This window comes from Pseudozyma flocculosa, assembly GCF_000417875.1.
Source record: "Pseudozyma flocculosa PF-1 unplaced genomic scaffold scaffold00004, whole genome shotgun sequence".
NCBI classification, from domain to species: domain Eukaryota; kingdom Fungi; phylum Basidiomycota; class Ustilaginomycetes; order Ustilaginales; family Ustilaginaceae; genus Pseudozyma; species Pseudozyma flocculosa.
Window position 1 is genome coordinate 722,001 of NW_006920872.1, and position 26,409 is coordinate 748,409.

The following is a 26,409-nucleotide window of genomic DNA, read 5'->3' on the forward strand; positions in this document are numbered from 1 at the left end:
TGGCGAGTGGCTGGCTGCTGGCTGGCCGGCGGATGGCTGGCTAACGGCTCGGTGCTGGCTGGCTGGGCCTCGCTGGCGGCTGTGGCTGCGCTGACGGCGGCTGGCTGGCGGGGGGCTTGCTGTTGGCTGGCGGCTGGCTGGCTTGTCCTAGCGGGTGCTGGCTGAGCCAGGCAGGTGGCAGCTATGCTTGACTGACGGCTGACTGGCAGCTGGCTGGCGGGTGCTTGCGGGTGCTGACGGGTGCTGGCGGGTGATGGCTGGCGTCAGGTGGTGGCAGCTGGCGTCGGGTGGTGGTGGTAGGAGGGCAGGAGAGACGGGAGGGCGGCGGATGGATTTTGCAAAGGGCCAGGTGGCAAAGGGGCCAGCGCACGCATGCCTGGCTTCCTGAGCTGACATAAGCAACCAAAGGTAATTTCCTACGCTGGGCCCTGCGGCTCAAGATAGCGCAGATGGCCTCCAAGTTCCGGCTGTAGGGGTCGTTTGGCCTTTTTGGACAGCAGGAGTCCTCCAAATTCCAACCAAAGGACCCTTGTGGCCCAAAAAGGCCGAAGGACACTCCCAATTTCTGAGCACAGGGCCAAAGGACCCCTATGGCCCAAACTGTAGGTACCTTTGACGCTAGCTATGCCTTCCCTGTCCATGATTGTAACAAATCACTCCGCAAACAGAGTTCTGCCAGGCATGCTGGTTCAAGGGCCACCAGAGAAGTTGGGGGCAGCCCTGCAAGGAGCGGCTGAGAAGGGCGATCAACGGCATTTGCAAGAGAGAGCAGGGCATCGATGGGCCAACCATTCAAACTTCTGATCTGGAAACCCTCTCTGTTGGCCCCTACAAAGCAATACCAATGACAGCTCCAGAGGATGCCCCACTTGATGGCTTCATTGCAAGCCTGGCTTAAAAGGCTGCCAGGCGTGCCACCCTCTGGCCCTTCACATCTGCCCTGGTGGCAATGAGCATTGTCAAGTTGGACCTTGAACAGTTCAGCTTTGTCCAGTGGATTGCTCAAGGGGAGTGTCCAATGATGGTTGCCTTCAATGTCCCAAATCATCTCAATGCCTTCCATCTGTCAATCAACAACTGCAATCAGAGACCACACACTTCCAGTGCCATGTGGGCTCAGACCAGGCCCCATGTTGCACCCTCTGTCTGCAAGATGCTGTGTCACTCAGGGCCGTGCATCCCTGTACCAGGCTCATGCAGAACTGCAACAGCTTTGTGACACAGAGCTTCAAGAACACAAGCAGCATGTAGGTTTGCCACTGGATGTTTTGCCAACTTGTATGCCTGGACAATCACTGCGATGCACTTGAACTGGACCAATGCCAAGGATGCCAACCGCACCAGCATGCTGCAGACTTGCAAGCAAGACACGCCCCGTACGTGGGTGGACCTACGGCCATAGATTAGGTGCGCATGCACGGACCCTCAGTCGTGTGCACGTCTTCTCCGACCTGAACACAGCATCGTTCTCGCCTTCATCGCCCCGTGTCTGACTCGACACCGCTGCCCTCGACTTCATCTCGACCGCCTATGAGGCGATGAGACTGAGAGGCCCGTACCCCTTCAGCCCGGGTGTCCAGTACTTGCGTCCGAAACACTGAGCTATCCGCATCAACGACAACCAACCTAGCAAGCATGGCGGATCACACTGATCCCGACCAGATTCCGCACCTGGATCACCTGATTCTTCTCCTCAACGATCCATACACTGCCTCCACGCAGAGCACGGAGCAGCTCGACGAGGCGATTGCCATCTTCTCGAATCTTGGCTTCATCGTCGTTCGCGGAGGACGACACGCCGACGACCTTACCTCGAACGCGCTTCTCGTTCTGCCCGACGGCGTTTACATCGAGCTGATTCAGTTCGACAAGGGCCCTCCGCCGGAATCCACCGAGTCTCAGGCGGACTACGAGGCGAGGAGGAAGAAGCACTGGTGGTACCACTCCAAGGCGGGCTGGATCGACTGGAGCCTCCTCGGCGGCGTCGAGGATGGTCGCATCGCTGCCATCAACGTGGCCGCCGAGGAGCACCGACGCGGCCTGCTGAACCTCGTTCGAGGTGCGGAAGCAGTAGGCGAGGAGAGGGAGAAGCGGAACCTGTCTGCTGCCGCTGTTACGCTGCCGACCCTCCGCTACGATGCTCCGCAGAGAGGTGGCAGGAAGACGCTCGATGGAAAGCAGCTCGGATGGCACGTCACTTTTCCCTCGCCGCGAGGCACAAAGGAACAAGCGACGGGCCTCGAGGTCGGATGCAAGAGGAACAGCGTGCCGTTCTACTGCGAGGATCTCAACCCGCGAGAGTGGAGAGGTGAGCGTAGCCAGCCATGCTTGGCGAGCCCGTCGGGGAAGCGATTGCGCCATGCTGACGTGCGGAACGGACGCTGCTCGCCGTCAACGGTCACTCGTCAGTCCCGAGCCTGCATTCGTCGCACCCGAACCAGTCGACGGGCGTCAGCTCCATCACCCTTCTCTACTCGCACGAACGCTCCGCAATCGCTTTCAAGGATCTGGCGCTCAGCACGTCGTTGCCCCTCGACCTGGCGTCCCTCTCCGATGCGTCTCATCAGGACCTCACCGTGGCCCGACCGCCCAACCTCGTCCTTCGCGCTCCGGCTGACGCTGAGCCCGGATCGGGACCGAACGAGCTGCGACAGGGCTGCGCCGCCGTCAGTCGAAAGCACAGGATCAAGGTGCACGTCAAGGTCGCTGATGACCCAGAGGAACGCGACTGGATCAAGCGCCACGGCGAGGGTCTCTACGAGGTCGAGCTCTACGGTGAGTGCAATGCTTTCGGACCAGCTCGTCTTGGTGTTCGGATGATTGCTGATGACGTCCTATCCGCCGCCTTCGTGGCTTAGTATCGGCTGCCAAGCTGCCCTCCTCGGCTCCTCCTGATGGCGTTGGTGAGTGCTGCCGCTTCCCGCACCCATGTCGTTCGTATGGCAAGGCGGGCTGACCCAACCGCATTGCCGCCCCAAACGGCACCCTCTGGACCGGACAGAACACACCACCCTCGATGCTGGCTATGGCAGGCTCAGGCTGCACCCGGTCATGCGCTGAAGGCATCGCGGGACCATGAGACAGTGTCATGGTACATTTTTTTCGAGGCAGAGTTACTGCCTCTGTTTCCCTTTACATCACGAGGCCATACATTCGGCATATGTTCTCCAGGCGTCTCTTGATCCAGCTAGCCTGAGCAGGACGCGCTCGCCGTTGTCTCCGAAATAGCCTGCCCCAGCCCAGCCCTTGATGTCTGCCTTGGGAAAAGGTCCAAAGATCTCGATGTCTGGTGCGACGGAACCGCCGGAAGATTGAGCCGCCGCAGCCAGGTACGACGGTGACCACCGGTACTCCCACCGTTGTGCGGAAGGCTCCGCTGCCTCGGCCTCTGACATGCCGGGACAGGCGCCGGCTGATGCAGACGGCTCGTCGAAGCGCGAGGCAGGGTCGAAGGTGCCTCGAACGAGACCGGATTTCCTCACATCGCGCAGCAGGCCCTCGTAGGTTTGCTCGTAGATGTCCATCTGACCAAATCGGGACATGAGGACCGACGAGAGGTGGGTCACGACTTCGAGGTCGAGGACGGCCTGCGGTTTGGCCTCGGCCTTGGCTGCTGCCGCGTCGACGTCCATGTCGTTGTCGTCGGCCGCTGCGCGATCGCTGTTGGAGCTGTTGAATCGCCTCTGCTTGATCCCGCGCCGTTGCGCCTTTGGGCCCTTGTCCTTCTTGGCCTCCTTGCCGAGCCGCTGCAGCGTACCGAGGACCGTCTCGGCCCTGCGCATGTGCTCGACCAGGCGCTTCTTGACGTCGTCTTCGTCGTTGTCTTCTTCGTCGGCTTTTGCCTCCTTTTCTTGTAGCTCGCGCTCCCGCTTCTGTTGCGCCTCTCTTGCGGCTCGGATCTTGCTGCGCGAGTAATTGCCCGCTAGCCAGACGTCGTGATCGGCGTGCGGGTCCTTGGCGTTCTCGATGTAGTTGCCCTCCTCGTCAAACTTGCCCGTCTGCATTTCTTCCTTCATGTTGAAGCCGGTGATCCTGACGGCGCTGCCTCGCTTTCCGCTTTTGCCGGCCTCGGCTTTTCTTTTGCGGCTCATCTCTGCGGCGCGCAGCGGGGTGCCGCCTGGCGAGGTGGGCGGCGTCTTTTCGCTCCGTGCGTTGAGGTCCATTGCCCCGTCGCCGACGGCATCGTCGTCTTCGTCTTCGGACTCCTCGAGCTCCAGGTCAGGATCCTGCTCGTCGTCTTCGTCGTCGCCGTTGTCCTCCCTGCCGCTGTCCTGGTCCTTGTCGCGGGACCTGGACGCGAATTCCTGACCTTCAATCTCTCCGAGCTGGAGGAAGCGCTGACGAGGCTTGTGCTTGTCGCTTTCGTCGCCGCCGCCGCCCTCGTGGTCCGAGTTTGCCGCAAACATGTCGTCTCCGTCGTCATCGTTGTCGTCTGCGGTCTTGGCCTTGCGCTCGGCCCTTCTCCTGTGGGTGGCGCCGTCGTCTTCGTCGGAGGATTCCGATTCGTAACCCGAGGTGATGAGGCGGCCCTTTCTGCCCTGCTGGTTGCGCTTGCGGTCCTGCTCCTCTAGCTCTGGGTCATCTTCGATGGTGTCGTGGACCAACGTGCCGCTGGATGCTGCGTCGCGCGCGACATCGCCAGATCTGTGCCGTTTGGATGGGAGGGACGATGATGAGGGGTCTGCCATATCGTGCGACAGGCGGGCTGCAGGGTTGACGGGGTGGGCCTTTCGCTTTCCGATCGCCGACATTGTTGCCGCCTGCGCCTTTGGACGAGATTTGATGATTCGACGGCCGATCGAGGTGGATGGAAGCGGGAGGAAGAGAGGGGATGGGTCGATGGTCGATGGTGGGAACAAGAGTCGAGAAAGCGAGGCTCTTTGGACAGCGGAAAGGTGTGTGGAGGTCGTGGTCGGCTGTGTTGGCAGCCAGCCCAGCTCGCCAGTCACGAATCTGTCGCCACGCTCGGCGCCGGCGGCTGCTCTCGGAAGTCGGAGAATGACAGGCCAGAGGGGGGGGGAAAGAAACAAAGAAGGGGTCTGGGCGAACGGGCCGTCGACCTGCCTCGCGGCAGCCCTGCCTACCCCATGAGCCATGGGGCTGTGCGCCAGAGACCGGGGAGAGAGAGAGAGAGAGAGAGAGAGAGAGAGAAGAGGAGGGAGCCAAGGTAGTTTCAGTCACGTCGACGTTGTGGGCGGGTGCTGCCATCCTAGCCTAGTTAGCCTCCTCCTCCCCCTCCTCGACGACCAAGACCGCAACGGCAACAGCGACGACGACGACGACAATCAGGCTCCGCATTGAATCTGACCACCCAACTCTCTTTCTCGAGTGCACCGCCTTGTGCATCTCGTAGGCCCTCCATTCAGTAGGTCAAGCGCCCACACAGTCCACAAACGCCGCCCTCTCCTCGTCCCTCTTCTGTCCACGCCCAACGTCGTCCCGCCCCGTCCCGTCCCGTCGGCCGCGACCTACCTCCCGAGCACACACCACCCTCACCCACCATGGGCGCACACCAGAGCGACGAGGCATCATAGACCTCCTCACCCCCTCATCCTGGCCTCGCGCCGGCGTATAGAGGCGCGCAGAGAGGCAGCCATCATCGATCCCCCTCGATACCACCTCGGCCCCTGCCCATCGCTCCCCTCTCACGCTCACGTCCGCCATGGTGGATCCGCCGCAGCCAAGCGAGCCCGAAAAGGCTCTCAGCACTGGCACATCGCCGCCCAATGTCTCGGCCCCTGTCGCATCCATCAGCCAGGACGCAAAGAGCGCTCCCTCTTCACGCACCGCCACCGTCACACGAGTCCCCACCACCGGACGCATTCGCCACGGACTCCTGTCCCGCGCAGGCTCAGAGGCAGAGGACCGCTCCCACAAGGCCGAATCGCCCATCAATCTCACATCCGAGGACGAGGACCATCGCATCTCTGACTCGGCCGCCCTCCCGCGGCGCTTCCCCTCGACTTCGAGCAGCCGCGTCGCCAGCATTCGCGGCGCCTCGACCCACTCCCTCGTCCCCAGCCCGTGGTCGCCTTCTCACGAGCCTGGCCGTGCAAACGACCCCCTCCGCGACCCTTATGCCAACACCAATGACAGCGGCTCCAGCCTGGGCCGCGCCAAGTCCATCAGCAGCGTCAGCAGCGTCAACAGCACCAGCAGCCTGGAGGCCGCCCCCTTTCGAGAGGCACCGTTGGGCAACGTCCGCGTCGGCTTTGGCGGCATCTCTGGCAACCGAGCCTCCCGCCTCGCCTTCACCCATTTCTCCCCCCCGCAGCCCCAACAGCAAAGTAGCCGTACGCCTGGATCGACATCGCCGCTAGCCATTGAACCAGGTCCGCCTGCAGCCGGCTTGCCGCCCGAGCCCAAGGGCCCCTCTGATCGCCACAAGGGCGTGCCCAAGAACAACAACAATGCCTGGCTCTATCGCAACGCACCAGGTATGCGGGGCTCGAGGCTGAGACCCTCCAGCAACGTCGATGCGGGCGATGCCGACGAGGACCCCATCGATCCCGGCCAGGCAACTCCAGGCAAGCGGACGCGTGATGCTTTGCGCCTCAAGATCGCCAAGAGCGCCAGCAAGCTCGGGCTCAAGACGGCGTCGATGCAAACCCAGTCGACGTCGCCGTTCGGCGACTCCGTCGGCGACCCGAGCTTTGTGGGCTCGATACAGCCATCGAGAGCCTCGTCGAGCAGCGAGGAGAACGTGGCTATGGTCCCCGGGTCGCGCAGCCCGCTCAGCACGCGCGCATCCTTCTTCTCGTCTGGGCCACACAGCCCCCGCATGCTCTCGACGCCGGGTCCTTCGTCATCCTTCAGCTCGACCCCGACCGAGCTTCTGGTCAAGACCAGCACGGTCACGAACGCGCCAATGGTCGTGTCCAAGTACACCGGGCTCGCCCCAAAGGCTGAAAGCGGCTCGCCGCTCCACGAGGTGCTCGAAGGCCTCAGCCGTCTGCCAGGACCCAAGCTTAGTCCGCGAGCAGAAGAGGACGGCCACGCTCCCCAGGATCCTCTGGCGAAGCAAGTCGAGGAATCGCAAGTCAATATCCAGAGACCGCCGTTGCTGCGCGCCGATAGCAGCAGCAACTCGCAGGACATGCCGGCCGTGCCCGGGCTCGCGCTCGCAGAGAGTGCCGCCGACGTCTCGACTTCGAGCACGCTCCGGCCGCCGCCGCGTTCAGTGCGGCGCGATTCACAGGTCAGTACCGCATCGAGGGACGGCACACCTCAGCCCCCGCCGCGAAGTCCGGTCAAGCCCTCGACGCGCTGCCCGACCGACTTCCACTTCGGCGAGACGCTGGGCGAAGGCTCCTACTCGACCGTCCTCGAAGGTTGGGACCTGCTGTCGGGACCGGACCCCAAAGAGCCAGGCGCGCTCGATCCGCACGCCATCTCTGCTGCCGCCGCCATGGTAGGCGCCGGCCAAAAGCGTGGGCGCGGCCAGGTCGACCTGACCGGCAAAAAAGTCTACGCCGTCAAAGTGCTCGACAAGGTGCACATCCTCAAGCAGGGCAAGCAGAAGTATGTCACTGTCGAAAAGGAGGCGTTGAGCCGCCTGATCAAGTTTCCTGGCGTCGTCACGCTCTTTTGGACATTTCAGGATCGCGAATCCCTCTGTGAGTCCTCATCGACTGGTTCTGACCGGTGGATCCGGTCCTCTTCAACCGTGGGTGGGCAGCGGGTCCGGCCAAGCTTACCAACCCCCCAACCCCCTTATCTCCCCCGTCTCCCGCGCTGCAGACTTTGTGCTTGAGCTGGCGGCCAACGGCGAGCTGCTCAGCTTCATCCGCAAGTACGGTTCCTTCGACGAGCACTGCGCACGCTTCTACGCCGCCATGCTCGCCGAGACTATCCGCGCGATGCACGAGGTCGGAGTGATCCACCGCGACCTGAAGCCGGAGAACGTGCTGCTGGACGCCAACATGCGCATCAAGGTGACCGACTTCGGCTCGGCCAAGCTCCTGTCGCTGGACAGCACCGAAGCCAGCAACTCGACGCAGTCAGCCGCGGCACAGACACGCAATCGGGCCGCGAGCTTCGTCGGCACCGCCGAGTACGTCAGCCCAGAGCTGCTGGCCGATACGGTCCAACCAGCGGGCAAGGCATCGGACTGGTGGGCCTTTGGCTGCGTCGTCTTCCAGATGATCACTGGTCGGCCGCCGTTCAAGGGAGTCAACGAGTATCAGACGCTGCAGAAGGTCAAGCACCGGGATTTCGCCTTCCCGAACGGCTTTCCGGAGGATGCTCGCGACCTGGTGGATCGCCTTCTCGTGCTAGATCCGCAGGCGCGCTTGTCTGCTGTCGATGTTCTTGCGCATCCCTACTTTTCCTCGATCGAATTCGCCACACTCTGGGAGCAGCCGGTGCCGGCGGTCAAGACCGGGATCACCGAGCCGGTCAAGCAGGTCTCGCGCGCCTCGTCTTTGCGATCCCGTTCGCGGTCGCGTTCGCGGTCCGAGATGTCCTTCGACGAGAGCTTCGTTTCAGAGCAGTCGCCGGGGCCTGATCAAGGGGCGCAAAGCTCGCAGGACGCCGCTTCGTCGTGCGGCGATGACAGCCGGCGCCAACGGTCCGACGATGCCGACGATTCGGACCTTTCAGACGGCACCTCGGATGCCGACTCCGACATACCCATCGAGGCGCCGCAGCCGCCAAGCGCGCCGCAGCGTCGCAGCAGCGGCCTCCTCCGCATCATGGACGGCCTCACGACGAAGAGCTCGGCCGGCTCGGAACAGCCAAGCCCGCGAAGCCCGTCTGGCAGCGGCCTGAGCATGTTTGGCTCGCTAACCGCCCCGATGCCGCGTCGGAGAATCTCGACAATGTCTATCGAGACGGCGAGCCGCAAGTCGCGCGACCAGGCGTCCGAGAGCGTCGGCAGCCGGTACTCGAGGGAGTCGCGATCGCCGATGCGTTCGAGCGCCCAACTCAGCCCGGCGCCCACTCCACGCGGCGCACCAGGGATCCTATCATGGAATGCGCTGCTGCTGCCGCACGAACTGATGCTCTACTCGTGCCCCGTCATCCAAAAGAAGACGGGCACCGGCAAAATCTTTTCCAAGCGGCGGCAGCTCATCCTCACCAACTTTCCGAGATTGCTCTGCGTCAAGGAGACGCCAGACGTGCTCAAGGTCAAGAGTGAGGTCATCCTCGGCATCGCCATCGACACTCCCGTTCAGGAGAGCTTCTTGCGCGTGCACGGTCGAGGCGAAGCCTCTTCGGCGGCGGCAACGACGACTACGATGACGACGACGACGACGACGACGACGACGACGACGGCCGAGGAACCGTTTCCTTTGGTCCATGCAGGGGTTAGCTCGGGCCAGACTGACTTCAAGGAAAAGGTCTCGCTTGCCGGGCCCAACCTCTTGACCGCGGTCGAATTCAAGGGTGGCAAGTCGTTTACCGTTCGAACAGTGAGTGCTCGTACCGCGTTGCCGAGTGCCGTTTGTGGTCTCTCGCTGACCGCCCGCATCCCCTCCCCCTTCTGTTTTCCCGAATTCATCGCAGAGCTCCAAGGCCTTTATCTACGAAGTGTTTTCGGGGGATGCAGCCACGGTCGTCAAGGGCATCCGCGAAGCCAGCCGGCACCTGTAACGTCGCTCCTTCTGTCTTCCACCTCACTCGTTCCGGTCCCGTGATGCATCCTGGCGTCTTGCCCAGTCTCGTCGGAGAGACGATGATCTCACGTCCGTGCTTCCCTAGAATGACATCGTAAAGACGGGAGCATGGAGCTCGGGACACTCGGCCCCCTGTCCCGTCGTCGAAGCAGAGTGGCGATGACGGTCTTAAGGGCGCAAGAGCCAGGCCCGAGGCCTTTCGTGGAGCAGAGGGACGAACGGGAACGATTGATTCGATCTCGCATGAACGTTCGCAACAATATAGAAAGAAACACCAGCGTCGCTTACATCAGCAGCCCTTATAGCTCAGCTGGTACGAGCGTGCGACTGAAGCTCAGTTCAGTTTAGACCTTCGATTCCATGAGTCGAACACATCGCAAGGTCACCTGTTCGACCCAGGTTGAGGGCAGTGACTTTTGCTTCGCGGTCTGCCCACAACGCGGACGCTTGCGTCTTGTCCTCAGAGCCCAAGTCCGCGTTGATTCGCAAAATCGATGTGCTTTCGTGGTACAGATTGAAGGAAACTCAGCTTTTGGTGCTAGCGCTCGGCGGGCGTGTCCAGGCGGATTGCTTCTGTTGCCCGATTTCTATTGGGGGCAAATTTAGAGACGTTTCGCAAATCACTCGGGCTGCGACTCGGCCCCCGAGCTGGTGCTCGCCCCAGGGTCCCTTAAACTCGGGGTGCAACTCGGGCTGACGACGTTTCGCAAAACTAGGTCGCAGCCCCAGTTCCGGTCCGAGCTTCTGGACAAACTGGTTGAACTCGGGCTGAGATGTCTGGTGGGCTCTGACTTGGCAGCCCGAGTCGCACAACAATTCGAAATTTGCGCCAGAGACCCCAAGATCGCGCCAGAGCACCATCTCGGTGCCTGAGTCGCAGCCCGAGTGTGTTGCGAAATGTCTCTAAATAAGTTCCTGGTATCGGCGCAGGGCCAAGCTTTGTGGCCTCTGCCTGATCCTTCGAATCGAGCTCCATGCAAGCGATGAATCTCTGGCTTGCGACACGGCATCCTGTGAGCTCAGCTCCACGAAAGTGAACTTTTTAAAATATATATGTATCAGTTTTCCGAAGAAACATCAACCGCCCTTATAGCTCAGCTGGTACGAGCGTGCGACTGAAGCGTTTTCGGTTAATGGCCTTCGGCTCCTCGAGTCGGAACAAATCGCAAGGTCACCTGTTCGACCCAGGTTGAGGGCACTTGCTTTTGTCAAACCATTTTCCCCTTCTTAATCTTAAGATTTTGGCTGTCCCATCCTCGATTCGCCCTACTGCCAGCTACTTCAGCTTCCTGACATGCAGTAGCGATTGGTATTGGTCCGCTGGTTGGCCGACAAAGCTGTGAATGACATCGTTGCCAACACAAGTGCTCAAAGTAATCCCAGGAAAAGGAGGGCATCGAGGGGGGGTTGGGGTCCTGTCCAAGCTCCCTTCATCTCTTCGAGCTCGTCGGAGCCCAGCAACGCGTCCTCCTAAGAGTCTCGAGTCCATCGCAGCCGGGGCCTGATCGACCTTTCTGCGGGCATCGGCCACGTCGGACTAGATGGACACGCCGCTGCTCGATGATATCTTCTGCGGCCGCCAGCAGCAACAACGTCGGCCCATCCTATTTGGCGAGATCGCACAGGGCGCCATGTAAGAGCCTCCGCGCAGCATGCAGCAGGCGTATCGAGTTCGGGACAGGCTAAGAATGGGCTGCCACGGCCGCTGCCGGTCGCTCACAGGTCGTTGGTACAGCTTTTCACCTCTGTTGTTTGTCTCGTCGTCTCCGGCGTCGCCATGCCCGTCTAAACGGGAAAAGGCGAGGGGTTTCAAGAGATAGGAGGTGAGACAGGGAGAGGGAAAAAGTGGGCAGGTTCTGCTCACCTTGCCCGGTAGCGCGCAGCACAGGCACACACACATTCACTCCGGACCTCGCCCCCTTCTCCTCTCGTTGGGCTAGTCCCACAATCCTTCTTCGCGGAGGTCCCGCCGCATCACCGTCGCCGGCCGTTTGCCGCGAAAAGACTCGGCTTGTCAGGGCAGGAAGACCTCGTCGTCGGTTTCTCTCCCCGCTGGCAGCCACGGTAGCGGCTCGCTTCTCTGGCCGCAGCTCCTTTTGAACTTGCCGTCCGCGGGCGAGCGTCAGAGCGTTGCTCGAGCCCAGGCCGGGCTCGCTGACTACCGCCGAGCTTGCGTGTCCGTGCGTGCGTCGCGGCGGCCGGTTGAGGTCGACGCATCGAGCCGCCAGAACTTTGCCTCTGCCTCGCTACTTGATTGGGCGGGGGCGGTGAGAATCAGTCATCAGCGAACAGACCTGCTGCTTGTAAGAAGTCGATTTCGGAATGTTGGCAAAAGTACCTGGGCAAAGGTACGTGATGGCCGGTGAGCCTAGACATTACCCGCCATGACAGTGAGGAGACGGCATGTACCGGGCAAGCACGTCAGGCATGTGCTCAGGGACGCATACAAAGGCCTCGGGATTTCGAGGATCCATCCACCCGTCTTCCTCCACCACCGCAAGAATGCACCAACGCATGGCGGACGGATCCTTATCCCTCGACTTCGTTGAGCAGATCGCGCAGGACGCCTCGCTTCTTGAGCGCCCTCTCACTCAGCTTAGTCCGCTTGGTCGGACGTGCCGTTTCCGCTCCTCGTTCCTGTAGCTGCCCTGATGATGCCGACGAAGACGACTTGGAAAAGAAACTTGTGAGTTTGCTCTGTGATGGTCGTGGTGGTGTCGTCGTCGTGGCGGTGATCGTGCTGCGACGGTTCGGGGAGGGCGAAGAGGTGGGGGATACGGACGCCGACATGATGTCTCCATCTCTCTGAACGGGCAAACATGACGGCGGCGGCGCACCGCCCATCTTGACGTTCCTTCTGGACGATGCCGGCTCGGCCCCCTCTGCCTCCGCGTCAATATCGGACGCGGCCTCTCTGACGCCCCGTTCCACGTCGTCGACCTCGCTCCACGATCCGACGGGCGTTCTCCATCCACGACGCGCAATGACGCCGAGAAATTTGCTGACCTCGTCGCTGGCCTCGAGTGTGGACCAGCTTCCGACGACGACGAGCTTCTTCCTGGCGCGAGTAAAGGCCACATTTAACCGGCGCCAGTCGTGCAGCAGCTCGCCGACGGTGCCAAAGCGGTTGGACCGGACGAGAGAGAGGAATATGACGTCCTTGTCGCGTCCCTGAGCCTTGTCGGCCGTCAGCGTCTCGATCGCCGGATGCAGCGAGAGCGAGAGCAGCTTCAGCTGATGTCGATACGGCGTGATGGCCGCCATGTCGTCTGGCGCGACGCCGCCCTGTAGCAGCACGTTGGCCAACAGCGTCACCAGCCGGATCTCGCCGCTGTTTTGCAGCAGCGATCCGCTGCACGACTCGAGCGAGGGCAGCGCGTCGGTGTCGAGGAAGACGACCGAGTGGTCCGGGTCCAGCACCCTCTTCGTCCATTCCGGCAGCGCCCTGGTGCGCTCCTCGTGCTTGCCGCCGACTCGCCTCGGCAGCGACAACCGCTGCATTGCCACGGCCTCACTGCCGCACCGCAGCCGGCCGCCGTAGATGACCTCATTGCTGAGCGCCATAACGTCGCGATTCATGCGGTACTGCCGGCGGAGGCAGACCATAGCCTCGGCCTCGTACCGTTCGCTGAGCAGCTTAAACAGGCTCGTCTCGAGCCCGCCCCCGCCTCGCTTGGCCTGCGGGTTGCGCACCAGCGGCGGTAGCTGAAAGTGGTCGCCGACGAGCACAAAGCGATCGGCAAAGCGCAGGGGGCCGAGGCAGGTTGGCAGCGTGATCTGTGACGCCTCGTCGACGATGCAGTAGTCGAAGCGCCTCTTGGAGAAGACGACGTGCGAGATTGAGAGGCAGGTCGTCGCCACCACGTCCGGCGCCAGCAGCAGCTCCTCGAGGTGCGCGGTTGTCGACGCGGGCGGCAGCGTCAAGTGGCGCGTGTCTGGATGCACCTTGTCGGCGTTGCCGAGGCGCAGCATCCGCAGTGGGCGATGGCACTGCCCTTCCAGCCCTGGCTGATCACAGGAACGCCGGCCGTCGATGACGAGCTTGCGCAGGATGGTGTCGACGGCGCTATGCGTGTAGCTCGTCAGCAGCACGCTCTTGCCGCGCGACACAAGCAGCTTGATGAGCTCGGCCACCGTCGTCGTCTTGCCCGTGCCCGGCATGCCGAGAATCAGCGCATAGTCCTGGGCGCTCAACACCTTGTGCATCGCGGCGCGTTGGTCGACGTTGAGATGATCGGGCAGCGCCGGCGTCGACACCTGGCCGTTGCCGCCGACCTCGCCTGCCTCAGATGACGAGAAGCGCGGCGGGCGGAGGTCAACGATGAGCTCGCGCCGTTTGGTATCACCAGCCTCGCCCGGCCAGAAGAGGGCGGCGAGGTTTGAGCGCACCTTGCCCATGCCGGCCGACAGCTCGTCGCGGTCGATTCGAAACACGATCGAGGCCATGGCCGAAGCGTCGAGCCGCGTCGAGCCGGCTTCTTCGATAGATCGCTGGAGCGACGGCAGCAGGTCGTGGTCCAACCCGATCTCGATACGCGTCGCCGTCAGCGCCGTGACGAATCCTTGCGCCACTGACAGCAGCGCCGGCTCGATCGAGATGGTTACGGGATCGTTGAGCGAAATATGGCCGCTGAGGAGGCTCGTTGCGGCCGCAGAGGCCTGGCTCCCGAAGATCCCGCCATCGTCAGGCGAGGATCGCTCAAATGCATACGTGAAGCGACGCATCATCCTTGCGCTGGTCCGCTCGGAAGCGCCTGCGCCCTCGTCGCGGCAAACGAGGCGCATGTCGGCAAAACAGCGGCCCACGTTCTCGCGGCTGGCGGCCGTCATGGTCCACAGCTCGCGGCGGAAGCGGACCAGGTCCTGTTCCTCGAGCGAGAGGAGGCTGCTCCATTTTTTGAAGAAGTCGGCGTGCGTCTGCGTCATATGCGCCGTCTTTTGCGCGTACAGCCCAGCGATGGGCGTCGAAACGACGGCAGCGTCCTTGGTGAGCTCTGCGCCCTCGCTGTTCGGATCGGGGTCGACCACGTTTTCGATGGCGCGGCGCAGCAGCATGCATCCGTCGACCGCATAGCATCGCCTGCACTTGTGATCATTGTCGATCGTGGGCGGGAGCGGCGCCGTCACATCCTCGCCGCTGCCGTCATCGCCCTCCCTCTTCACAAGATATCCGGCGAGCTCGTTCCGACCCATGATGAGGCCGCGCACCTCATTCCGGCTCTTGCGGATGCGGTGAAGCTGGCCACTCTTTGAATAGTAGAGCAGACCATCTTGGACGTCGCAGCCGTACCGGTCCGAGAGCATCAGCGTGTAGAGCATCGTTTGGGCACGGTGCTCCATGCCGACGGCAGTAGAACGGCCCGTCTTGAGCTCGAGCGGCATCACCGAGACTGAGAGATGGCCGCGAGCCGATCGAGCAGTGGACAGCGGAGCAGCGGTGGCGGAGCCGACGGCGGCTAAGGAGCGGGTGCGTAAGGGCGCTGACATCGATGCCGAGCGCGGATCCGAAAAGGTTCGCCTGGGTTGCCCGTCCAAGAGCTGTCCGCCACCGCCATTGCTGTCCATGTCGGGTTCGAGAACGAGCGCCTCGATCGTGACGTCGACCTTGCCCTTGAGGCCGTACATGGGCGACCACACCTCTTCTTCGACGTCGAGGATGCGCGTCAGCCGGGTCTTTACCGGCGCAGACGAGGCAGATCTGATGTCGGCGATCGTGGCATCGTCCCTGAAGCCGTCGGAACCAATATCTCGTTCGTCGGCAGTGAGGTAGACAGCGGCAAAGCGGCCGAACGGTGCTGCAGCGGCCTCGAGCCTGGCGTAGGCCTGGTCAGTATCGAGCCCGATGGCAAAGAGACTGTCGATGTTGAGCTGCACCTGCGAGCGGATTTGAGCGAGAGCAAAGGGCCGCGAAAAGTCGCCGATGCCCGTCCAGGTGGCGGGCCAGTCGCGGACCGAGGCGGGTGCGTCAAGCCCTGAATCTGACCTCGATGGTGGTGGCCTCGGCTGCTCGTGATCTGCCGCCTCGTCCTGCCGGTTCGGCTGCTGTTCCCGCTCCCTCTGCTGCTCTTCCTCGCGCTTGACCCGGCAAATTGTCTCGAGCAGTGCTCGCTCTTCTTTGGCGTCGATGCTTGAGCCCCGCCCGGTGAGGCAGGCCTGCAGCACTTCGTGGAGCATGGTGCCGAGGACCAGCGGGACCGTGAGGTCCGAACCGCCACGGAGCCGGTCCTGCACGACGGGCTTTCGCACACACGACGAGACATCCGAGACTTTGGTGGCGGGCACAAGGACGTCTGGATGGAGAATGAGGAGGTTGTCGCGGCTGTCCCAATCGTCCCACTGGCTAGCGGGTTGCGATGAGAGGATCATGGTCGGCGCCGTCTGGCCCGGCTGCGACTGTGAGGGCGACGGCTGTGAGAGCGAGGGGAGGCTGCCCATCTCCGCCCACAGGTCGGCGTCATCGTCGGCGTCGCCATCGGGCTCTGTTGCGCAGCGAGACGACGGCAACGAGCTGGTGTCGGCGTTGATCTCGACCTCGACTTTTGGCGTTGCGACGGCTGCGTCATCGTCGCCTCGACATCGCCCGTGATTCCGGTCCTGTCGGTCCGCGAGTCTGGCTGACCACGACGATTGGTGCGGTACGGACGTCTGGTCGCGCTCGAAGCGGCCGACGAGGTGAATGTAGTCGCCTGGCCTGACGTCGGTCGACTGCCACTCGTCTCGGAGCACGGCGATGCGCACCTCTGGCTCATCCTGGACCGTTTCCGCAGCGGCCTGTGAGCGATTGCGGCGGCGCGGTGGGAGCGACTGGTCCCTGTGCGAAAGGTGGAGGATGAGGACGCGTTCGACGCGAGGTCGGGAGGAAGAGGGACCGGCTGGGTGGTAAACGCGTTCTGCGATACCGACGACGAGGCAGCGTGTGTAGGCCCTTTGCCTTTGTCTCTGCTGCTGGCGGTGAAGCTGAGCGGGCTGGCTCATGTCGTCGAGCTTCCATCCTTTGGTGGGGAAGCGGCTGAGGGGGTCGTCTGTGCGTGCAGGAAGAGGGGCGGAAGGACGGCGTGGTTGAGCGGCTTGGCGGTCGGCTGCATCGTTTGCGGCCGTGGGCTTCGATCCCCCGGTGCGGTGCGTGTCGACATCGGCATGGCTGTAGAGCACGTTTGGGGCAAAGGGACTGGGCCTGAGGTCGCGGGAGATGTCGGTGTTGGCGTCGGGGTCGGCGTCGGGGTCGGTGTGTGATCCGCGCTGCTGAATATGCGTTTGAGACCGCCGCTTGATTAGAGAGGCAGATGCGGATGGTGGCCTCGTGGGGCTGCGACTGGGGGATCGCTGGGAGGCTTGCGGCTTGCGCTGCGGGCTGGGCTGCGAGGACCATGGCAGGTTGAAGGTGTCTGCATCGAGCCCTTCAAAGAGCTGGTCCATGAACTGCTGCTCGACGTCGACTGCCATGGCTGCGAGGGCCGGGGGGGATTCAGGGCGACGAGGAAGTTGGTGGTGGTGGTGATGGTGGTGAGCCTGTGCTGCCCTTTCAGTTGGTTTCGCTTGGGCTGCCAGGAGGAGGAGCTAATCGGCCTGGCCCTCTTGTTGGCTCCCTGCCTCCTCCACCTTGCACTTTGAGTCAAGAGTGCAACGCGTCGCGCCTCGACGCCAGGCCTGGCCTGCCTCAAAAGCCGCTCAAGGGGCAGGCCAGCCATCGGGAAGCAAGGCCGGATCGGGGCGAGGCCAGGACCTGGCAATTGGCCGACCAAAACCCCGCCCAGCCGGTCGGCACGGACCGAGTCTCAGGCGGCTGGCCACCGCCGGTGCCTGTGGCCCGCCTGTGTGGCAGGTGAGGTCGCAGTCTCTCGGTCTATCGATCCCTTCCGCCTTCTCCCCTACTTCTGCGGCTCCTCGAACACCTGTGCTCCCCTGCGTCCGCCCGGTGACCGCTGCACCGCTCCCCATGCTCTTCGGCCTGCCTCGCACCCTCGCACCGCCACTCTTTCGCACCCTCGCCGCACCTCGCCGCTTGACCACATCCGCCCCACCCGCCATGCCCAGCCCGCTTCCCAACCTCTCGCTCAGGCGCGCCAACATTGCCCTCGTCCAGCTGGGCGAGACGACCTTCTCCAAGTCAACCAACCTCGAGCGCGCACGCGATGCCGTACTCAGGCTGACGTCGTCGGTAACTCAGCAGCAGCAGCAGCAGCAGCAGCAGCAGCAGCAGCAGCAGCAGCAGCAGCAGCAGCAGCAGCAGCAGCAGCAGCAGCACCAGCAGCACCAGCAGGGCGCCTCCGATGCCAAGATCGACATTGTCGTGCTGCCCGAGTGCTTCAACTCGCCTTATGGAGTCCAGTACTTTGCAGAGTACGCAGAGTCGCTTCCGGGAGCCTATGACCGCATAAAGAGGCCGCTACCCGCCGCCCTCCCGCGCATGGCGCCGGGCAACCAAGAGGTGCGTTGGACCGTCGACAACTCGTCCAAAGACAACCGCATCGACCTAGACGCGCCCCAGCACCGCAACATTGCCGCCAGCAGCCCCACGTCCGTCATGCTCAGCCAGCTCGCGCGCCAGACAAACACTGTCATTGTCGGCGGAAGCATCCCCGAGCGCGACGACGCCACCGGCCGCCTCTTCAACACCAGCTGCGTCTTTGACCAGCGCGGGCACCTCATCTCGATCCACCGCAAGCTCCACCTCTTTGACATCGACATCCCCGGCAAAATGACGTTCCAGGAGAGCAAGACCCTCACCGGCGGCGAACGCGTCACCGTCTTTGACTGCGACTATGGCCGCTTTGGCCTCGGCATCTGCTACGATCTCCGCTTCCCCGAACCCGCCATGATTGCCGCGCGCCTTGGGGCCGGCTGTCTCATCTTCCCGGCCGCCTTCAACACAACGACCGGCCCCATGTCGTGGGAGCTGCTGCAGCGCTGCCGCGCCACCGACAACCAGCTCTATGTCGCCGCATGCTCGCCTTCGCGCCCCTCGCAAGCGGCCCTCGACGGCCAACTCACCGAGCAGCAAAACTGGCGCAAGGGCGAAAAGGCCTACCCGGCCTGGGGATACAGCACCATCGTCGGCCCGCGAGGAGACGTCAAGCTCAAGCTCGGGGAGGACGAGGGTGTCCTGCGCTTCACCCTCGATCCCGAAGAGATCAACGAGGTCCGCAAGACAATCCCAATCTCGACGCAGCGTGAGTCGAGTCCCGCGTTCGCCTCGAGCCGCTGCGCTGTAGCGCTGCAGCAACATACTGACCCTGGCCACCCTGCTTTCCCGCCTCCTCGACTTCGGTCCATCTCCCCTCGCAGGTCGATTCGATGTGTACCCCGATGTCACGTGTGGTTAGCTCGAGGTTGGATCGAGCGAAGCACGCAAAAGTGGGCAGTCGGGCGTTGTAGTCGAGCGTTGTAAAAGTACAATGAGGGCGACGGAGGCGACGGAGGCGTTGCGGCATGCCTGCCTAGGTGGTCGGCCTGACGCTGTAGGCGGCGTTGGGCCCCATCTCGTTGTAGTTCTGCTTGGTAATGTAGCTCTTGGCCTGCAAGTCGCCGAACACGAGCTGGCCGCGTCGAAAGGAGAAGAGGGATGAGGGAAAGAGTCAGGTTTCGACAGCCGTCCGTCAGTCAAGCAGTCAGTTACGCGAGCTGTCGATGTACGCCCTCGAGTGCCTGGCGACGATGACGAGGACAACGGGCCGCTTACTTTTGCATAGACCGTTGCGCCGAGGAAGCCGGCGAGGTCGGTGCGGTCCTTGAACTCGCTAAAGTAGTCGGGTACCCTCAGCGCGCGCACATTGCGCGGCTGCAGCGGGTTGGGCTCGCCCATGACCTGGCCCGTCTCTGTACCGGCCGAGGCGACGTGGTCCGAGAGTGCAGAGATGGTCTCAATCTGGATCGTCTTGATCTTGGCGGGCGAGCCGTGCAGGATGAGGTTCTCCCATAGCGTCACGCGGCGGTCCAGCTCATCGATGCTCGCAATCGACTGGGCGATGCACGACGGCAGCGATGCGACGCGAGACCAGTCGGGCCATGCGAGGGGCGCGACGAAGCCATCGAACCGCCCGCCTCTGGCAACACCAAAGTCGGGGAAGGGGCCGGCGCCGAACGGCTCGTCGCCCAACGCGACCTCGTCGGCCCCGCGCACGCCCTCGAGCAGCTCCGGTCGGAAAAGGGGTTCGAGGAAGCGGAAGCGCTCGGGCCCGACCTTGAGCTTGAGCCCGCGGAACTGGACCAGCACCGCCTTTTCGTCGGTCGACGCGCCCGCCTGTCCCTCATCACCCGTGATGGACGCAATGACGGCCTCGTCAAGCCCGTCGTCGGCGTGAGCCGCCTCGAGCGCCGCGCGCCGTCGCTCCTCTTCCTCGTCCATGGCCGCCCGGGTCTTCTTGTCACGTCCCTCGACGAGCGCGGCGGCGATGTCAAAGTTGCCGTCGTCGTCATCGCCGCCATCGCCGCCCGCGGCGGTGAGGCCGGATGCGCCGCTGCGGACCGCATCCTCGTCGAGCACGTGGCCATCCTCGACCAGCTGCCGTGCGAGAGCCACTAGGGCGTCTTGAAGCTGTGCATCCTCGTCGTCGTCGGCGCCGCCGCCAGAACCTTGGGCCCCTTGGGCCGTCGAGGCCGCTGACGACGACGACGTATTGCTCTTGCGCTTGTAGCGCAGCAGCGCGGTGAGTGCGCTGACGATGCTCTGGTCGCGGCGAAGGAGGTGGGCAAGGAAGAGGGTGCAGTGCCGCGCGCCGACCGCCGATTTGACATTGGCGTTGTGCTGGACCTGGCACTCAAAGACCGGGGTTACGTCGCAGCCCTCCCATCCGAGGTCGACGACGGTGGCGTTCATAGTTCCCACGCCGTAGGCGGCGAGGAGGGGCTTTTCGACGATGCAGAGCGCAGGGGCGTTGAAGTGCTGGAAGAAGACCTGGGCGAGCAGCGTGTGGGTGTCGCGGGAGATGGGGGCGGGTAGGCTGAGGAGGATGTACGAGTCGTTGGCGGAGCGCTTGACGGGCAGCAGAGCAAAGAGGACGTGGCTCCACAGGGCAATCATCTGCTGCCAGTCGCGGATGACGCCGTGGCGCATGGGCCAGAAGATGGCGAGGTCCTGGCCCTTGCGCTCCGCCTCGTCGAGAGCTGCGCCGACCAGGTACTGGGTGTAGTCTGGCGGATGAGACGCTGATGTCGATGCGGATGCGGATGCGGAGGCGGGCATAAGGGTGTCGGCCTTGGACCGCGGCAGACCCACGCGGGCAGTGAGGGTGACCGAGGGGCGGCGGAAGATCTCGTGGATGCCGTAGCCGGCGGTGATGGTGTGGGAGCCCGTCAGGACCATGACGGTCCGCGCCTCTCGGACATTCATAGCGACGTGACTGTGGCGGGGACGATGTCGGTGATGGCGGGAGTAGTGACAGTGTCGCTGTCAGTGAACGTCGAGCAGAGCGTGGATGGGGGCGGTGCTTGGGGCGGATCGAAGGAAGAGCAAGCAAGGTGGAAAGCTGTGCCAGAGGAGCGAGGTCCCTGCACCGACGCCGACCCGCCGTCTCGCGTGCTTGGCAGGGCCGGCGCGCCAGGCCAGGCCAGGCCAGGCCGGCTAGCAGGCCTGCCTCTCCGCCCAAATCCAACGCGACTTGCAGGCAGGCCGCGCGCTGCGCCGCAGGCAGGCCTGCCAGGCCATCTACGTATACATATCTGATTTGCCTGGCCTCGCCCAGCCTGACAGCCGCACGCCAGGTCTGATGATGGCCAGAGACGGAAATCAGCTCGACAGCCGATCGTTGCCCCTGCACTGACTTTTGTCACACTCTGTCTCCTTTCTATGGAGCACGCCGCAACGTAGTCCAGTCCCACCGGGCAGAGTCAGCGGCGTAGAGGCGCCACGGCCGAAGCCAGCAAGCATGGTACAACGAATGGCGAGCATCGCGAAGCTGTCGCCGGCGGAGCACGCGAGAGGATCAAACTTGCCCGCTTGCAATTGGAGACGTACGCGTTCCCCAAGCACAGCCACGTGTCTTGCAGTCAGCCTCGCGACTGTCGCTGGCGGTTAGGGAACGGTCCGCTCCGTCGATCGGACACGTACCTGGTCTTTCGCCAAAAGCTGTGTTTGTTAGATCCGATAGAGGCGGAGCAAGGTTCCGTCCTGAACAACGAGAAAAGTGCACGGCGCGCACGAGAGACTTAGAGAGAGAGGAAGAGGGAGACAGAGTGGGAGGGAGAGACGAAGAGGCTAGGACCGGTTGCTGGCGAGGTAATCCGCCTTGACCTTCTCAAATGCCTCGGGCGACGTGCTGGGCGGGCCGTCGACGGTGCACAGAGAAATGAGGAGAAGCAGATAAGTCTCATCTTGCACCCGTTGCAATCCGCGTCTGGGGAAGCGAGAAGATCGAGGGCCGGGGAACTCACTACTGCTTCAGGCAGTCTTGCAACGCCTTGTGCTCGCCCCTACATGCCCACGCGACCGAGACGGTGCGGCCCGAAGAGCAGTCGGCAAAGGCTGCAGCGGTGGCAATCGCGTAGCAGAGTCGTGCAGCCGCACGCCGGGCACGAGGAGAAGCGGGATGGCATCGAGCGAGATCAAGTTCAGGACTCCTCGGTCGTCCAAGCGCAGCTCCAGCTTGCGGCCGATCAAGGAAGAGGACGTGATGTGGCTCACCTTTTACGACGTCGCCACACTTTTTGAGCGCATCGGCCTTGGTCTTCTTCATCAGCTCATCGGACTCGCGGTTGGAAATTGCCCTTGCCATGTTGCCTGGCGCCTTGCTTCAGGGGACACGATTCCGAGCGGATAGGGCGCAAGACGTCCGTACCTAATGTGGCGAGGAGGTTCAAAGATTGACGACAGCAGTGTTGATACAGGAAACTGTGTCGTGCTGAGGAGCAACAAGAACAGAAGAAGGACTGGGGAAAGTGGTGGAGAGGGGGAGGTGAGGGTCACGGTCGGTGTCGAGGACGGTTAGGACAGTCGACAGGTTTGGACAGAGACCTTTCTGGCACGAAGCAGCCAAGTCCAAAAAAGGTGTGGAGGCTGGCCCTGGCCCTCGCGCCGTGTCCGGCCAGGCCCCGAGAGCAACACGTAAGCAAAGCCCCTCGTTCTCGCCGTTCGACGCCTGCACGGGCACAGCACAGGAGCAACGGCCCATGGCCACGCCCGACTGATCGCACAGATGGAGCTTGGCAGAGCTTGGCGCTTAACCGTCCTCCTTTTGGGCAGGCTCGATATGACAGAGTGGGGATGTGAGGGAGGGAAGCAAGCGAGCGAGAGTGGGGAAGGAGGAATAGCCAGATGACACCGACGACGGCCAGAAGCTGGCACTGAGTACAGGGAGGAGGGAGGGAGGGCGCACGATGGCCGTCCACCAAAGGGAGAGAGGCAACCGGCGAAACGGATCGAAGCGGCGCCGCCGTGCCTCTTATTGCTTGCGGTTCTGCAGCGCATCCGGATCCTCGTCGGCGCTGTCATGCGAAGAAATGGACACAGGAGAGGGAGAGTTCGAAGGGGGCCGTCAGCTTTGTCGTCGCACCGTTCAATGGCGATGCCGCCGCCGCCGCCATAGAACCGCCACTTACACATTGAGGAGCAGGCTCTGGGCGTCGAGCATGATCTTGTTGCCGCTGTTGCTGAGGATGGTGGCAATGTCGCGTGCGGCCTCGAGCTTTCGGAGCTTGAGGAAGCCCTTGTTCTTCTTGATGGCCTCTCCGATGAGCTCTGCGCTCTTGGCCTCTCCCTGAGCCTTGACAATGATGCTGGCCTTTTCCTGGATCGCCTGGTCGACGAGGAAGGCGGCCCGCAGCGCCGCCTGCTGCGCGATCTGCTTGGCCTCGACGGCGTGGGTGAACTCGGGCGAGAAGGAAACGTGGGTGATGGACACGTCGTCGAGGACCAGGTTGAAGCGGCGCGCGCGCTGCGTCAGGTTGTCGCGCACCAGCCGCGAGACCATCTCTCGCTGCGTGATGAGCTGCGATGCGTTGAACTGCGCCACCACCGACTTGAGCACCTCGTTGACAATCGACGGCAGCACGCGCTCGTCGTAGTCGGTGCCCAGCTCGCGGTAGATGACGGGCAGCGAGTTGACATCGGGTCTTGAGAGCACACGGCAGGTGAGCGAGACCATCTGCAGGTCTACGAGCCGGGGAAGGAGGGAGCAGTGGGCCAGGGAAGCGGTCGCAAGGTGGCATGGCAAAGGGCGAGCGCAGCAGCAGCAAAAGGAGCCGGACGGAGGGAGCGAAAGTGGAGAGGTCAGCCTTTCGCCGCGCGCAGCAAGCGACGTGCGTCTACGGGCGGCCACTCGACTCACCCTTGGTGCCGGTGAGGGAAGCGATGCTCCTCGGCTTGGCCCTGACATCGTAGTCGATGGGCGTCTCGAACCAAGGGAGCATAAAGTGGGTTCCTTCGTTGTAGATGGTGCTCTTGACACCGTGGATGCGCGAGTACTTGATGGCGCGATGACCACCGTCGACATTGAAGAGCGACGAGTTGACGCCGAGGCCCAACGCGACCAGGGCGACGATGCCCGCCGAGCCGCCGAGGATGCTGCCGAGGTTGGGCGGTCCGCCACCGCCACCTCCCGATGAGGAGCCGCCGCCGCCGCCGCCACCGCCAGCCTTTGCCTGCTGCTGGAACTGGCTGGAAGCGTTCTGGGCCTGCTGACGCAGCCGCTCGAGCGTCCGGAAAATGTTCTGGGGACCTCCGCCGCGGTTCATGCTGTGCAGAAGTGGTCGGATCGGAAGGCGAGGTGGGTGGGGAGGGATCGGCACAAGTGATGGGCGAGAGAACGGCAGCAAGAAGGACGACGGTGCTGAGGACGAGCGGGCTTGTAGTGCGGAAGATGGGGTAAGGTGAGAGAGACGAGGCTGCGGCGTGGAGAGCGCCAGGGGACGGGCGGTCCAAGCGCTACCTGGTGCCGCTGGTGCTGCTGCTTGCTCTCTGCCTCTCTTTCTCAGAGACGCAGGCGAGGGTCCCCTGGCTTGGCTCAGCCAGGACCCGAAATGCGGGCTCGGCCCCGCCGACGCGGCGCCAGCTGCCAGGCCCGATCACGCTGACAGCGTTTCCCGCGCGAGAGAGAGGCAGCCACCCAGCGCTTGGCCCTGCCTAGCCTGGCGCCTGCCGCTCAGAGTCGGGCCGACGTCGCGAGATGCTACACGGGTGGGGACAAGTACGCGGTGCTGGAAGAAGCTTTCCAGTCGATCTGGGGTGCCTCCACACGTTTGGTTTTGTGCGCATGGACCGCCTGCTTTGCGGGCTCCTTTGACTGCCTGCCTCCGCGAGTCTTCGCCTCCCTCTGCTCCTCCAACTCGCTTCATCACCCATCGCCTGTGCCTGCTCGTCGTCCAGACATCGGCCCATGACCCACCTCCTACGCCTGAGCCCCTCCCTGCTGCGATCCATCACCACTATCCCTCGCTGCAACTCCCGCAAGATGACTTCAGCGGCGCCCGTCCCGACGACGGCCACATCCAACCCGCTCCTGACCTCGGTCATGGCCGCCATGCACGACATTGCGCCCCTCTCCCTGGCCGACGCATCGTGGGACAACGTCGGCCTTCTGCTCGAGTCGCCCACACCGCCTTCCTCCACCAGCGCCACGGCGGCGCCACAGTCAGCGGCAGCGCCAGGCCACGAGGCAAACGGCGTCATGCTCGGCATAGACCTGACGACGCAGGTGTGCGACGAAATCGTCTCAACGCACAACCAAGGGCAGCCGCGCATCGGCGTGGCCGTCATCTACCACCCGCTCATCTTCCGCGGCCTCAAGTCGATCACGTACAACGACCCGCAGCAGGCTTCCATCCTACGCCTGCTCCAGCACGGCGTGAGCCTCTATTGCCCGCACACCAGCCTCGACGCCGCCGCAGGCGGTATAAACGACTGGCTCGCCGTCGTCGTATCCCACGACTCGATGCCCGACCTCGGCGGACAAGAGGGACACAGGATCCTCACCACCGGAAACTGGCAGCCCATCGTGCCCTCCAAGGAAAAGGACACCAACGGGCAGTCGGGCGCAGGCATGGGCAGGCTCGTCACCCTCGACCGCGAAATCACCTTTGAGCAGGCAGTCGACAGAGTTAAGGCCAACCTGCAGCTCGATCACGGTGAGTGTGACCCTCGCGAGCTTGCCGCCGACGAGTGCCGCTCTCGCATGCATCCACGCTGACCGCAATCCTCCTCCACGCTCCGCCTGCGCCGCCGCACGCACACAGTACAAGGCTGCCCGAGCGGCAAGGCCATCAAGACCATCGGCGTCTGCGCCGGCTCGGGTTCGTCGGTCTTCAGAGGCGTCAAAGCGGATCTGCGTGAGTGACAGCTCCGCCTTCAACCTGGCCCCAAATGCTGCGTCCGGAAGCTCACCCTTTGCCTCGCTCGCCTGCCCCTTTGATCTGCGCAGTATTGACCGGAGAGCTTTCGCATGTAGGTCCATCCCGCACCTGATCGTCCCATTCCTCGAGCCGGCACTCACCTCGTGTCCCGTCCTGTTCCACCATTCCCTGCAACGCCAGCACGAGGTCCTCGCCTACAAGGCGGCCGGCACTTCAGTCATTGTCACCAACCACACAAACACAGAGCGGTACGTCAGCCTCCATCTTGCCGCGATCCGCGCCCTCTACTCGCTGCCTGGTTGCGTCCCCTGACGCCGCTGCTATGCCGCCTTGACCCTTCCGCACCGGCCTCGCCGTTGTGCATTTGGCGCAACAGCAAGTACCTCCGCGACGTCCTCCAGCATCGCCTGCGGGACCGCCTCCCAAAGGACGCGACGGTCCTCATCTCCAAGATGGACCAAGACCCGCTCCACACCTTTTAGAGCGACTCGTGCTGCGGCAGGCGTGCCTG

The 26,409-nt window shown here is 63.2% G+C and overlaps 9 protein-coding genes across 9 annotated transcripts; 4 read left to right on the plus strand and 5 right to left on the minus strand.

The window, feature by feature from the left end:
• Window positions 1–1,635: 1,635 nt before the first annotated feature.
• On the plus strand, window positions 1,636–3,060 carry PFL1_01727 (uncharacterized protein; the record flags this gene model as incomplete). Its single annotated transcript, XM_007879237.1, has 4 exons — window positions 1,636–2,308; window positions 2,410–2,775; window positions 2,859–2,903; window positions 3,002–3,060. The coding sequence occupies 4 exons, from the start codon at window positions 1,636–1,638 to the stop codon at window positions 3,058–3,060; spliced, it is 1,143 nt and encodes a 380-aa protein (XP_007877428.1).
• A 77-nt stretch (window positions 3,061–3,137) lies between these two features.
• On the minus strand, window positions 3,138–4,751 carry PFL1_01728 (uncharacterized protein; the record flags this gene model as incomplete). The annotated part of the gene is made up of 1 exon (XM_007879238.1): window positions 3,138–4,751. One exon carries the CDS (start codon window positions 4,749–4,751, stop codon window positions 3,138–3,140), a length of 1,614 nt encoding a protein of 537 aa, XP_007877429.1.
• A 911-nt stretch (window positions 4,752–5,662) lies between these two features.
• On the plus strand, window positions 5,663–9,594 carry PFL1_01729 (uncharacterized protein; the record flags this gene model as incomplete). Its single annotated transcript, XM_007879239.1, has 3 exons — window positions 5,663–7,616; window positions 7,741–9,413; window positions 9,508–9,594. The coding sequence occupies 3 exons, from the start codon at window positions 5,663–5,665 to the stop codon at window positions 9,592–9,594; spliced, it is 3,714 nt and encodes a 1,237-aa protein (XP_007877430.1).
• A 2,552-nt stretch (window positions 9,595–12,146) lies between these two features.
• PFL1_01730 (uncharacterized protein) lies at window positions 12,147–17,060 on the minus strand (the record flags this gene model as incomplete). Its single annotated transcript, XM_007879240.1, has 1 exon — window positions 12,147–17,060. The coding sequence occupies one exon, from the start codon at window positions 17,058–17,060 to the stop codon at window positions 12,147–12,149; it is 4,914 nt and encodes a 1,637-aa protein (XP_007877431.1).
• Window positions 17,061–17,553: 493 nt separating this feature from the next.
• On the plus strand, window positions 17,554–18,940 carry PFL1_01731 (uncharacterized protein; the record flags this gene model as incomplete). Its single annotated transcript, XM_007879241.1, has 2 exons — window positions 17,554–18,787; window positions 18,903–18,940. 2 exons carry the CDS (start codon window positions 17,554–17,556, stop codon window positions 18,938–18,940), a joined length of 1,272 nt encoding a protein of 423 aa, XP_007877432.1.
• A 114-nt stretch (window positions 18,941–19,054) lies between these two features.
• PFL1_01732 (uncharacterized protein) lies at window positions 19,055–20,946 on the minus strand (the record flags this gene model as incomplete). Its single annotated transcript, XM_007879242.1, has 2 exons — window positions 19,055–19,153; window positions 19,297–20,946. 2 exons carry the CDS (start codon window positions 20,944–20,946, stop codon window positions 19,055–19,057), a joined length of 1,749 nt encoding a protein of 582 aa, XP_007877433.1.
• Window positions 20,947–21,810: 864 nt separating this feature from the next.
• PFL1_01733 (uncharacterized protein) lies at window positions 21,811–22,327 on the minus strand (the record flags this gene model as incomplete). The annotated part of the gene is made up of 3 exons (XM_007879243.1): window positions 21,811–21,871; window positions 21,987–22,077; window positions 22,237–22,327. The coding sequence occupies 3 exons, from the start codon at window positions 22,325–22,327 to the stop codon at window positions 21,811–21,813; spliced, it is 243 nt and encodes an 80-aa protein (XP_007877434.1).
• Window positions 22,328–22,993: 666 nt separating this feature from the next.
• On the minus strand, window positions 22,994–24,284 carry PFL1_01734 (uncharacterized protein; the record flags this gene model as incomplete). Its single annotated transcript, XM_007879244.1, has 3 exons — window positions 22,994–23,036; window positions 23,151–23,703; window positions 23,879–24,284. The coding sequence occupies 3 exons, from the start codon at window positions 24,282–24,284 to the stop codon at window positions 22,994–22,996; spliced, it is 1,002 nt and encodes a 333-aa protein (XP_007877435.1).
• Window positions 24,285–25,000: 716 nt separating this feature from the next.
• Window positions 25,001–26,380, plus strand: PFL1_01735 (uncharacterized protein; the record flags this gene model as incomplete). The annotated part of the gene is made up of 5 exons (XM_007879245.1): window positions 25,001–25,673; window positions 25,782–25,874; window positions 25,967–25,989; window positions 26,079–26,146; window positions 26,275–26,380. 5 exons carry the CDS (start codon window positions 25,001–25,003, stop codon window positions 26,378–26,380), a joined length of 963 nt encoding a protein of 320 aa, XP_007877436.1.
• Window positions 26,381–26,409: the final 29 nt, after the last annotated feature.